The following is a 12,392-nucleotide window of genomic DNA, read 5'->3' as shown; positions in this document are numbered from 1 at the left end:
GCCTGGCATCCCCATATGGCTACGATGGTGTGGTGGATTTTCCAAAAAGCCCAAACATGATCCAAATGTCACCAGGGTTGTATGTCATTCAGCAGTGAACTGGATCTCTGTGACTGCTCTGAATTACCAGTCCATTAGTTCTCAATTAGCACTCGCCTGATAAAGTTTTAACAGCCCTTCATCTGACAGGAAGAACACATAGCGCTCCTTCATGCTTGGGTTCAGGCAAAGATGGGGCCCCTGCCCAAATTTTTGAAATTTTATTGCCTGGCTGAAACCTATGGAAAAAGGCCTGTTTTGCATGAATATTTGGCACCGAGAGGAGGTTTATCCTGTCTTATGTTCTGTACACTCAGTCGTGCTGCAACAGTTTGCCATTTTTTGACAGTTGAGATGGTGTATAATTTGAAACACTGACATAAAGCGGAGGCCTTGGACAAAGAGGCCTTTTGTTTGCGTGTTTGGTCGCTGTCCATGGTCCTGACACTCGCATTTTCACAGTAATTCCTTTTTTTTTTTTTCAAGCGGTGTGGCCAGCATCAGATTGCATAATCTGAACTGGCAGAACTCATTAAATGTAGGCATTTTATGTTTCATAAGTGCACTTTTCTCTGAGCTGCGTTTCACTTTGCAGCAAATGGTTTCATGGAATCAAATGTTTCCAAAGCAGGCTAAAGACACAGGCATGCTTTAATCTAGTGATGAATGGATTCTGGTGCTGGATGTCAGGCCGCCTTACAACCTACCATGTCTGTGAGGTTCTGGGCTGCTGCCTGGATGCAGCTCGCCTGCCAATTGATCATTTCTTTTATTACAGGTCAAAAGACAAGTCGCCGTTTACAGCCCCCCTCCCTGCGAGGGTGAAGAACTTTTCATATCTGACTTTCATTTATGGAGCAAAGGCTCTTGTACAGGCTGAGGTCCACAGAGACAAAATGTGGGGTGTTGGAACTTTAGAAGGAGTGCCACTAACATAATAAGTGCTAGTTTGGCCACATCCAGCCTGCCTTTGGCTGTATGGAACACCATTTGGGTGGGCCCCTCACCCCAGTCCCAACGGTTAAATAAAAAGCCACTAGAGTGCGCCAAAGTACACAGTTATTGTTGACTCAGTTTGAAATTCTCCTGGCCTGAGAGGGGTGGTGGGGGGGGTTGCTCAATTACAATCAGATCAAATTAAGATCAATCTTGTGTGATTTACGGTGGGCATGGGCTGGGCTCAAAGATGGTCTTCCTCTGAGATATTAAGGTGGACCATCGCCATTTCTTAAACTCAGATGACATCAGATTAGAATGGTTCAGGGAGGTCAGCGCTTCATGCTGATTCGACAGTCAAGGCCCACATCAGAGAGTCCCCTGCCTGGAGTTTATCTCTAGACTAAATGGGAAATCAAGATGCATGGGCTCCTGTTTGAAGGCAGGAACGGTACACACACACACACACACACACAGACACACACAGAGACACACAGAGACACACAGCGCTCATCCCTGTAAGTGGAGATGGAAACATAGGCTGAGATATACTGTGAGTGGTATGGGGCCCTTGAGGATCACTTCCCGCCTGAGATGCTCCTCTGAAACGTTTGTAGAGGTCAAGTAAACAATTGTTTTGGGCTGTCAGCTGTGTGTTTGTGTGTATTTGTGTGAGTGTGTGTGCGTGTGCGCACAGTCATCTAAATGGAGTCTTTTTTTTTTCTCCTCATAAACTCCTGTTTGTATTCCTCTCTGTTGATTGCATAACATAAGGAAGAGAGTGCAGTCTCCTTTGTGCTGCTGCAAGACTACTTACAGCCTGGTATAAAAATCAAACGTACATCATCGCTGGCATCATGTTCAACCACCAAATTTAACAGGGACGAATACTCCATGCCAAGCCCTCGTGAGTCTGCCTGGGTGCTGCTGTCTCTCCCGTGCATGGAGGACATTATGTTAATTTCTCTGGGTGTCTGGGTCCCGTTGCTCCTCCGGAGTTCATTATTATAATTGCTAGACATGGCTGAGAATGCTGCGAATGTGAACCTGAAACCAGCGGGAGCTTTTTCCATGCAATCTATATTCAGGGAAATCCCGAGAATGTTCCCAATCTGAACCTTAAAAAAACACATGGGATGGTGCAGCTCGCCCTCTCTTCTCTCTCTCTATTTCAGCATGTGTATGTGTGTGTGCGCACACTTAGATTGGCTCTATTATGTCTTGGAATAATGTAAAACAGCTTCCCTGGTTCTCCCTGTCTCTGTTCCTGTCTCCATCTCTCTGGTTTCCCAGTGTACCTTTGAAATGAAGCCATGGCAGTGGCAGTGGCAGTAGTAGTCTGGCTGAGCGTGCCGGGGCCCCAGCCTGCCTTAGTCCCCGTCCAAAGACAATGTTGGTGCAGACAGAGCGGCAGACCAGAGATGACACCGCTAAATGTGCTTCCTACGCGCAATGAGCTCGGAGCTCTGCTTGTTAACTGTTTCAGAAAATATTATACAAGTGATGACACTGCTAAATGTTCTGGGTGAATTAAGAGTATACGCAGTGGACCGTTTCCAAACAAGTTCAATTACCTCATTAAAAGTCTTAAAAGCACTCAAAGTCAGAATCTCTGAAGATGTAAATATTGGTCATGTGTTTGTGCACTGGAGGCTTCAGGTTTATTCATTGCACTTGTGTAATTTGCATCCTGAACCATTATTGGCTTCCAAGCTAGTTGTGACGTCACAAAGTCATGCTTGTAAACTGTTTGAAAGTAAGCAAAGAAACAAAGAAACTTTCCCCCTTCAAGCGGACGGACATGAAAACAACCCTCTCGTGTCAACCTCTGCACATACATCATTCATTAAGCTGCACACAAACATATTTTTGAGTGCAGGGAGACTTCAAATGGCAGGGCAATCTAAACACTCAGAAAATGTGGTGGATAATCACATGCATACTGCCTTTTTATATTAAACAAAATTCAATTTCAGTGGACAGAGGAGATTAAGAGGGAAAATTAAGTTACAAAATTCCTATTTTATTCTTAAAATAAACAAAATGTACAATCACAATGCCAATTTCACTCACTGTTGTCAGGTCTGTTTGTCCCTTTAAAAAAAAAAAAAAAAAAAAGATGATGATCTTTATGAAACGTACCAGCAAAACCTAATGGAGCCTCCATTAGTTTCAATTTCCTGACAAGTGTTCATGAGAGAAGAAGCATAACAATAGACATAACAAGTGAAGTTTACATAAGAGCAGGGTAAGGTACGGTTCCTGGATATCATACATGTTGGTCATTAAATAATACAAGGTCTGTGAAGACAGACTGTACGCAACATTTAACCAAAGCAAAGAAAAGGGATGAACGTCTTGCTTTCAGGAAAGAAGGAAAAAAAAAAAAAAAACACAACACAAACAAAACAAGATGAGGACAAAATGGGATGTCAGTGCTGCATTGATGTGTAAACAGTTTTTAAAAGACCATTTCCTGTTCGAAGTTTGGAAAGAAAGACGCAGATGAAATAAATCCCAACAGATGTGTATAGTTACTATGGAGACACTGAATAAATCTGTAATTGGAAAAAAGCTATAAAATCACAATAATCTCAAAGGTTTTTATTTGCTTTCTTATGTTACACTGTAACAGCAAAAAGACTTCTCGTTTGGGCTGGAGCAGTTGGGGAAATGTAGTGTGACATGTTCAATTTCATTAACTGAGTTCAGAACATCCTCTGCAGACACTGGAATAGAGGCACTGCGTGCAAACCTTCAATGAAAGGCTTGAAGTCTGATCCTTGGACAGGGCCATGTTTTTCTCAGCTTTTTCAAATTGGCTTATTATATTACCTACATGCACTGAATATCATATTGTATGAAAGAAAAAAAAAAAAGGCCCTTTTCAAACAAATACCAACTGCCTTGTGAGATCAGATTCGACTCCAATGTAAATGGCTTGTTTGGCCAAGTGTTATCCATTCTGTGTGTGTATACGTGTGTGTGACTCCAGTGGCGTTATATCTACACTGAGGACCAAAACCACGAGCCCTGCTGGCAGCCAGCCGCAAGTGCTGCGAGAAATAAAACAAGAAATAAGTGCTTTATGAAACAAACATACACAAGTCTCCCATATTTTTTGGTTACCAGTTTGCTGCCAGCAGCTGCATCCAATCGCCTCGGTTTTTTTTGCACTTTTTCCTTTAACTCCAACACTTAAAAAAAAAAAAAAAAAAATCTCACATAGTAATTTCAGAATGGAAAATATCAGACCTCCCCTTAGACTGGTGCCACAGAATGATTTTAGATGCTGACACTGGTGAGTGAGGATGATACAAATCTATTTGGAAAACAATGTCAATAAAAGTTTAAAAAAAAAAAAGGAAAATAAATAAGTTTCTGAAGGAATGTCACAGTCTCTTAATCGTCTTAAACTGTGATATTTCCTTTTCAGTCTCAGAGACTGAAAGAGAAGGATGCAAAGAAACAAACTAAAGAAGTACCCGTGTCTGTCACACACTAAGATACACTTTTTCAAAGCTATCTTTTGCACATGATATGAAAGCTATAATAGACTTGGCGAGTTTTCCCTATAATCTTGACAGAGCTTTCAGCCGGACTGGGATATGAAAAAAAAAAAAAGACATGCAGATTTACCAAATCTGTGGGATCATCCAAGGATTATTCCAGTCCTGAGGAGTTCATGTATCATAAAACAACTGAACCGTGAAGTCTGACCTTCTGCTTTGGAGTGCACTCAAAGCACCACCAGGCGTGGCACCGCCGTAATCATCTTTAGGCTACATGTCAGGTTGTGTGTAAATGTACCATTTCTTATTTGGACAAGGAAATACATATGTATCTGTGTGCATGTCAGACCAGACAAACTAAAGAAAATCAAGCAGAATTTCCCCAAAGGATAATTATTTTCCCCATTGAAGCTCTCTTTCATGCTATGTTGCCAAGAGGCACAATACGAGTTATTGCTCAATAAATACCGAAGGTTTAATTCCAAGCCAAATGTGTGTCAACGCCTAGTGAGGATGTTGGGCTCTTAACGCGCAGAGCAGTTAAACTGAAAGTTACATCAGGAGAAACCTGTTGCAATACTCTTTGGAAATTACATTTCATATTCGAAACGATTTAAATCTTTGGGTACTACAAAACAATTAAACTTCTCACTCTCTTAAATTACCTATTCCAAAAAAAAAAAAAAAAAAAAAAAATCATTTTTAACTTAGTCATATAGATGCATCAAAAATATTCAGATTACACTTCTTTGACTCAAGTTTCAAATACAATACATAATTTATGGCTTTATAAGTTAAAACTAAGAAAACGCCTCAATCTACATCAATGTTTCACCCACAATATACAAGTTAAATTAATTGGTTTAAAGCAAATTTACTGTCCATACCACTTAAGGTAACATATGTGTTACTCTCATCACTTGCTACTCAGTGCCTAACTTGCATCTTGATATTGTCGTAGTACAAAAACATGCTCTGCAAAAAGCCTTATTGAAATACAAACACTATACAAAAGAGGCAGTCTTTTACAAATATTGTTGAAGCATCCCTTAGCCTGTGGATTAGAATAAAACTGACATAAAGTCTCATCCACTTGGGCCTAGTAAAACTGTCTTTCTCATTATTGCTGTGAGAGTGACTCCCTTTGTAGTGCCTTGGTCAAAACACATTCCAGGAAGACAAGTCCGTACAAGTCTGGTGTTGTTTTTTTTTTTCTATCTCAACCTTAATTTCCAACAAAAGGTAGAGATGGCTGATGAGAGCTCAAAAATCCCCTTTTCATTAAAAAACAAAAAAAAAAAAAGGTTTTGTGCTTTCAAACCGTGACATCAGTTGACTTCCAATCTCCGGCCCTGGTTTTCTTCAATATGGCCTCCACACTGCTTCATCCATGCGGCCTCCTGGGTTGAGAACAGTCGGGGAGTTACTGTGGCTCCCGTCGCCGTCCACCCCTCCCTCCGTCTGGCTGGGCAGATTGGGGTTCACCAAGGAGGTGCCCGTGGAGGCGCTAGTGCAAGGCGGGATCATCCGGGAGGGCGAACGGTCCCCTCCAGGAACCATGGAGAACTGGTACGAGCCGGACGACGCACCGTAGTAGAGATAGGGCGTGCTGCTGGTCTGGAAGGGTCCGCTCTGGCTCTGAGTGGAGCCCGGGTAAGGAGGGGGAAGGTAGGTGTGGTAGTGGGCGCTACCCAGCGACATGCCGGAGGTGACGGGCGGGGTGTAGGTGAAGGTGGCCGGGTAGTGCATCCGAGGGCTGGAGAAACGGCTCTCTGTGAGGGAGGAGAGGCCCGGGAACTGACGATCAAACTGACCAGGGAAAGGGCTCAGGTCAGAGGAACCTACAGACACACACAGGAGAACATTTCTTTAGGATGCTCTGACATCGACAGCAGATATCATCATCTAATGCCTAAATAATTGCACTTCCTCTTACCAGCTTGTCAGTTGCAATTATGTGAAATGTGGCTTTGGACTCTTAAACTATTTAGCACTTTGTCTTGTAGAGTAATTGAATTTAACAAATAAGTCCCCTGAGAGATGGAACAGTAGTAAACTGAATAGCGTGTGATCAAATATTTTGAGCCAGATATGTGTATTAAGTCATTTAGAAAAGACTTTGGCTAATGGATTCTGCGGGCATGGTTGTGGAATAGCATTTATCTCTAAATATTGTTACATTCATCAACTTCATTCGGTGCTGTTTTTCACTTCAACTCTTGAGTTTTTGATAAAGTTAACAAACACATCACTCAAATCCCACGCATGCAATATGTTTACGCCTCTGCATATTTATGTTTCTCTGTGTGTGTGTTGGCGCATGTTCATGTGTATCTGTAGAACTGTTTATGCATGAGAATGTGTGTGTGTGTGTGTGCAAACGGTGTGTGTGTGTGTGTGTGTGTGTGTGTGGGTGGGTGTGTGCGTGTGTGTGGGGGGGTGTGTGTGTGTGAATACTGTATGCACATAAAAAAGCAGTTGGGATGAATCAGGAGCTGCACATGTGGAAACACTTTGAGCAGAAACAGTTTCCATGAGATCCATAATGAGGCAGGGCTGAGCTCTGATGTGGCTCCTCTCCTCGCCTCCCATCGGCTCCAGCGTGTGTGTGTGTGTGTGCGTGTCCGTTCGCACGCGCACAAGCGAGTGAGAGAGCGAGCTGAGAAGGAGCTGCTCCATCTCACCCTTCGTTCCTCTCTTCGCTTCATCCCTTAAAAAATACCCAAAAACCACTAACTGGCTGCGGCGAGCTTCGCGCTGGGCGCAGAGTTTAAGGAGAATAGGAGGTCCTCGCACTCCCTCCCTCCCGTCTCCTCTCAGTGGTTTAGTCCAGCCATGGCGCTCTTATCATAAATCACCAGGCGTCTTCCGTGTCACCATGTCTGCTGCGAGAGGACAGGGGGTGGCGGGGAGGAGGGGGGGACGCAGTGTTTATGTGCAGGGAGGAATTGCGAAGCCGGGTTTGTCGCTAGCGTCAGATAGCATATGCTGCCAATTAAGGCCTTTAAACTTCCTCTTTCCACAAGATCCGTTTGATTCTAATAGAAATAGTAGGTGATTGTCTCCGCTGTGGAGGAGCAGTGTGATCTCAGACGCTGTTCAATAAACTCCTGACTCCTGCTTTTAACATTTGGACCTATTTTAGTGCTCAAAGGGGCCCTGTGATGATGAGCCAGATCGAAATTTATTAGTTTAAATGAAACCAGAGTGGAAAATTGTCTAAATATTTGGAAAGATTTTACAAGCTCTAGAGCTTCACTTCCGAATTAGGTGTTTTCCTTGACTGATGAACTTTTGCAGCAGCTTCTTAGCAACTGTAACATTTCAACACGTGAGCCTGAGATTGTGTGAAGGTGTGTGTTGAGGGGGTGGGACGGTGCAGAGTTTGCACTGGTGCATCCATATCAGCTTCTGCTTGTACTTGTCGGTATGTTCTGTGGCTGGATACTGTTACAGCGCAGCCTGGCGAGGTGTCAGCATGATCTCCAGAGATCTGAGGGCCTTAGTCACATCACTTAGGAGGCATTAAATGCTCGAGGTGTGCAAGTGGGTAAGCGAGTTTTGGGCTTGTGTTTATGCGTGTGAACGTGCTCACACATGCACGTGTGTCACTTTGAGAACAAAGCCTGACGCTTGCGAGATGAAAGCTGAGGGGAAAGACCAAACTAATCAAAGTTGACAAGGCAGCTGGCTGAATTTTAAACCCTTTCTAATGCAGAGTCACACGGCCGCGTCGCGTAATCACTCACCCTCGCTCGGGGCACACTCACAGAGGAGGGTGTAGTACGTTAGCACAAGAAAACAGAAGGAAAAAAAAGAGGGTAGAAAAAAAACTCATATGGCAGTGAGTCAAACAGGTGTACGGGGGAGAAACTTGTCTGGCGGCATGTAGGAGTTTAAAGGATCTTTCACATTGGGGGAAAAACAGAGACAAATTGGAACACAGATGCTGCCGTTACGGCAAACAGACTGGCTAATGCAATTACCCAGAATTCCTTGTGAGAGTGGTGTTTCGCTATAAAGACGCTTTATTTGTCAGTCACGAGCCTGTTATTATCCCTGGGCCTGTTATTACCCATACTCTTCTGGGATCAAAAGCTTGGAGCGAGGAAAAAAGGAAACAATTGTTTTTTTTTCCTCCACTGTCATCCACGCCATCCAAACCGCTCTCTAGAGAGACAGTCGGACTCTGACGGCATGCCTCATTCCTCACGTTCATTCGACAATGAGCTAATAGCACCTCGCTGTGCTGTATTGGTAAATAGTAAGATCTAGCTTTTGTTTTGCAGTTGTTGCCTACGTTCTGATTTCGAGTGTGAGCTTGTGTGCATGCACGTCTGTCTTTCTCTGTTTCCTTCCCTCCGTCTGTCGCATAAGAAAATGCATCATCTGGATTATTTATCGAAGTTTAGGTCGTCCCGGTGGGACGAGGAGACCGGGAGCTTTCACACAGTGGCAGAGTAGTGGATCTACCTGGCAATCGTCTAGGCACGTCACTGATGGCAGGCAGGCCCGTGCCTCGGCTGGAGGAGAGGGGGGTGGTGGAGTGGACTGAGGGGGACGCCATGGGACTCAGGTAGGATGGGTACGTCTGTTCATACGACCAGGGAGGAGAGGACTGGGACTGACGAGGGTCTGATGGGGAGAAATGGAGCGAGGGAAGGAAAGGAGGAAGGAGAAAAATAGCCCAGAAAGACATATAAAGAGAAAAAAAACAGACAGGAAAAGAAAGAATAATTACCAAAGACCCATCGGCTGGTTCAAATGTCCTAATTTTTTATTGGTAAAATGGGTAGGAAATTAACTATGACATTCAAAACAACTGTAGACATTATTAGTGTCTCTGTTTCTCTGTGCTTATGTTTCGAGGTAAGTATCAGTTGGGCACGTTATGCAACATCCTCCATAATGACACATCTAATGTTTACCTTCGCAGAGATCTTCCTGTTTGCCTTATAAAACATTGTGCTTGCAGCTGAGGCACAGAGAGCCTTGTTGGCACACACCCAGGGTGTAAACACACTAGCAGACAACCACGAAAATAACCGCCGCACACACTTTATTTTGTGTGTCTGTGCTGCAACCCGAGCATGGAGCAGGAATGTTGATTGATACTGCATTGTTTACGGACTATTTTTATGTGTCGTGATGAAATTTGTGGACAAATGTGTTGTGATTTACGCTCTCTAATTCAGTGATTCCCAACTAGGGGTGCTTCTGCGATTGCCAGGGACGTGTAGAAGGATTATAGAGTTGCTCAACTAATTTGGAAAAATAAAAATTAAGATTTGATCGAAAAAATCTGTCCGTTTATTGAGTTAGCGGTGACTGAGAGTGCGTGAAAACTAGTTAGGAAGTGGAAGGTTTGCACAGTTAGCTGAGAAATAATTCATAAAAAGTTTAAATACAAAGCTAAAAATAATGAATAAACAGCAGAAATAGTTCGCTAAAACCCATGGATAAATTATTAAAATAGTAATGGATAAATGGTTGAAATAGCTGAGTACAACGCACATTTGAAACATGGCAGGTGGTTCTGGTGAGGGGGTCCTTGGGTCCATCAGACAAAAGGTTGGGAACCACTACTCTAATCAAAGCTGCACTTGGATGTAAAATTCAAGCTTCATCTCAAAATGTTTATGTTTGAGAAGCAGTTTGCTCTCATGCCATTCAAGATCAACCCAGTGTATCCTCTCCACTCGCTGCCACACTGCTACGCTGTTTAACCATCCCTCAAATGATCCGCTAAGTAACACTACAAAGCCGTGCCATTGAGTAACTTAGAGCTAAATGACGACCTGTGACCAGCCTGCAGAGGTGTGGGTGATCAGGTAGCAGCCACTCCGAACCGTGAGAGATGCTGTTACCTTCTAGGATGTAGACTGATAGAGTGACGGAGCAGAGAAAGACAGACGATCTCGGAGGCAATAAAACATACTGCGCTGGGCGCTCTGTGGTCCCATTGGGATGCGCTCATGTTGCTCAGTTTGATATTTTACCTCACAAACAGTAAACGTTGCCTATTTTGTGACTCAGCCTGCTTGTTTAATCAGTGATGCCCTTCAGGACGTAGTTCAGAAATGCATAATACATATTGTAGTTGCTCCTACCTAATCAGTTAATTCTTTAATAATGCTTTAATTGGATTAACGTGGAAAAACACATAAAATGTTAACTTCTCTATATGAACACTTTTAAAGAGCATTATCCTTCAATGCAAATGTAAAATGTAGAGCTGGGCAATCTGTCTGAAATCAGTGTTGCAATATATATTTAGAATGTTTTCTGATATCAATATAAACCACAATATGGAAAATGTACAATTCCAAATAAAATAATCAAATTAATGTTCAAAGCAATGCGTGCTGTGACATCATATCTCATCATATCACAATATGATAACAAAAAAAAGCTAACACTGAAGAAGATAATACTGAATATCTTGTATCCTTGGAACCAGATCATAAAAACATGATTTCACATATCAAAAGACGATAACTCAACAGGTAAAGCGAAAAAGTATTTTCACTCTGCATAAAAAAGCTTCCATTGTTCAGTTCAGGCAAATAAGGTCTGTGATATTATCTTATGGAGGGACACCTCTGATAGACGACATACACTTTGAAATGCACTGCTCGCCACCTGCGTATGCTGTGCAGTAAGACCATTTTGTGTTTTAACGACACAAGACACCGTTGAGCCCTGTAATCCAAGAGGAAAAGCATTTCTTTTCACACGGGGTCAGAGGTCAGAACAGTTAGAAACCCCGCTCTGCGACACCTCACGAGGCTGCTGTAACAGTGCTTAAACCAGTCTTTTGTGGGTGCGAGGTCAGAGTTGAGAATGGGGTGCTCACCTGTTATCTGTGTCTGTCCCTGCGGGCTGAAGGAGTTGGCCACTGTGTTGAGAGTTGGCCGGGGCCCTTGAGTGGGAACGGTCACCCTCACCCTCATCCTCTCGAGCTCACTAAGGCGGTCTGAGAAGAGACCGGTCTTGGGAGGGTCCTCAAGTTTCTGACGATGCCCTGCGGTCACACAAAAACAGTGTTTTATTGGTAAAGAGTTGCACCAGTCACTGATGCGCCTCTGCAATAAAACAGAATTTTATGTGATGATAATGTTTATTACGGCTGTGATGTTGCATATAAACCATATTTTATCAACGCACTTCAGCTTTCTATGACTAATTATCTCAATTTGTTTGCTGTTGTGCTGGCAGAGTTTAATGTGCTGTACATTCAATGACTCAGTTCTTCTGTGTGCCATGGCTTACTTGGTAAACATAGTTTGCGCTCCTGAACAAAGAGGAGGTACAGAGGCTTTTGGGAATGGGATGCTACATCCTGCTAATTAACAAAGGCAATTACTCTGTATCGCCTTGCATGAGAGAGACAGACAGAGTTAAGACGGAGCGATACTGAGGGTGAGAAGCTGCATGTATGCTTAGTTTTAACCTGAGGCTTCTTCCTCAGGTAAACACAAGCTCTCACGCCATCGCCCTATTATCCCCACAGGAGTCGTAACCTATGCCAAATATATTTTTACCAGTTTTCTTCCTGCATTCCTCTGCTGATAATTTTACACCCTTTATATCCCTGATTCTATTCTCATCGCTCTCTCCGGCTGGTAACTCTAGACTCCTCCAGTATACAAATACAGTACAAGCACATTGTGAGCGCATAGATTGAGCTCACAAACAAAAGACAATATGTCACTTGCTCTGCCCGAGCGAGCCAATTTCTATTTCAACAGCGCTGTCGGCCCTGTAGTGGGAACCGCTGCGAAACCTACCCAGGGGCCCAGGTGTAGACTGTAGTTTAGCAAAGGTGGGGTAAAAAGAGAGGCTTGTACACACACAGTCCTTTTCACTACTGACACAGGCCTGTGTCGGTGTGTCTGTCTGGTC

General features: G+C 43.4%; 1 protein-coding gene across 2 annotated transcripts in view; it reads right to left on the bottom strand.

Annotated features, from left to right (window-relative positions):
* Window positions 1-3,106: 3,106 nt before the first annotated feature.
* The window catches only part of runx2b (RUNX family transcription factor 2b), a 40,794-nt gene continuing 31,508 nt past the window's right edge, over window positions 3,107-12,392 (bottom strand). For both annotated transcript variants that reach the window (XM_076756929.1, XM_076756930.1), the window contains 3 exons: window positions 11,344-11,511; window positions 8,961-9,122; window positions 3,107-6,328 (listed from right to left, as the gene is read on the bottom strand). In XM_076756929.1, coding sequence (XP_076613044.1) covers window positions 5,850-6,328; window positions 8,961-9,122; window positions 11,344-11,511 — 809 coding nt within the window. In that variant the 3' untranslated portion in view covers window positions 3,107-5,849. The remainder of the gene's footprint in view (window positions 6,329-8,960; window positions 9,123-11,343; window positions 11,512-12,392) is intronic.

This window comes from Chaetodon auriga, chromosome 18, assembly GCF_051107435.1.
Source record: "Chaetodon auriga isolate fChaAug3 chromosome 18, fChaAug3.hap1, whole genome shotgun sequence".
Taxonomy (NCBI): domain Eukaryota; kingdom Metazoa; phylum Chordata; class Actinopteri; order Chaetodontiformes; family Chaetodontidae; genus Chaetodon; species Chaetodon auriga.
Note: the sequence above shows the minus strand (reverse complement) of the source record. Positions and strands in the feature narration are given on the sequence as shown.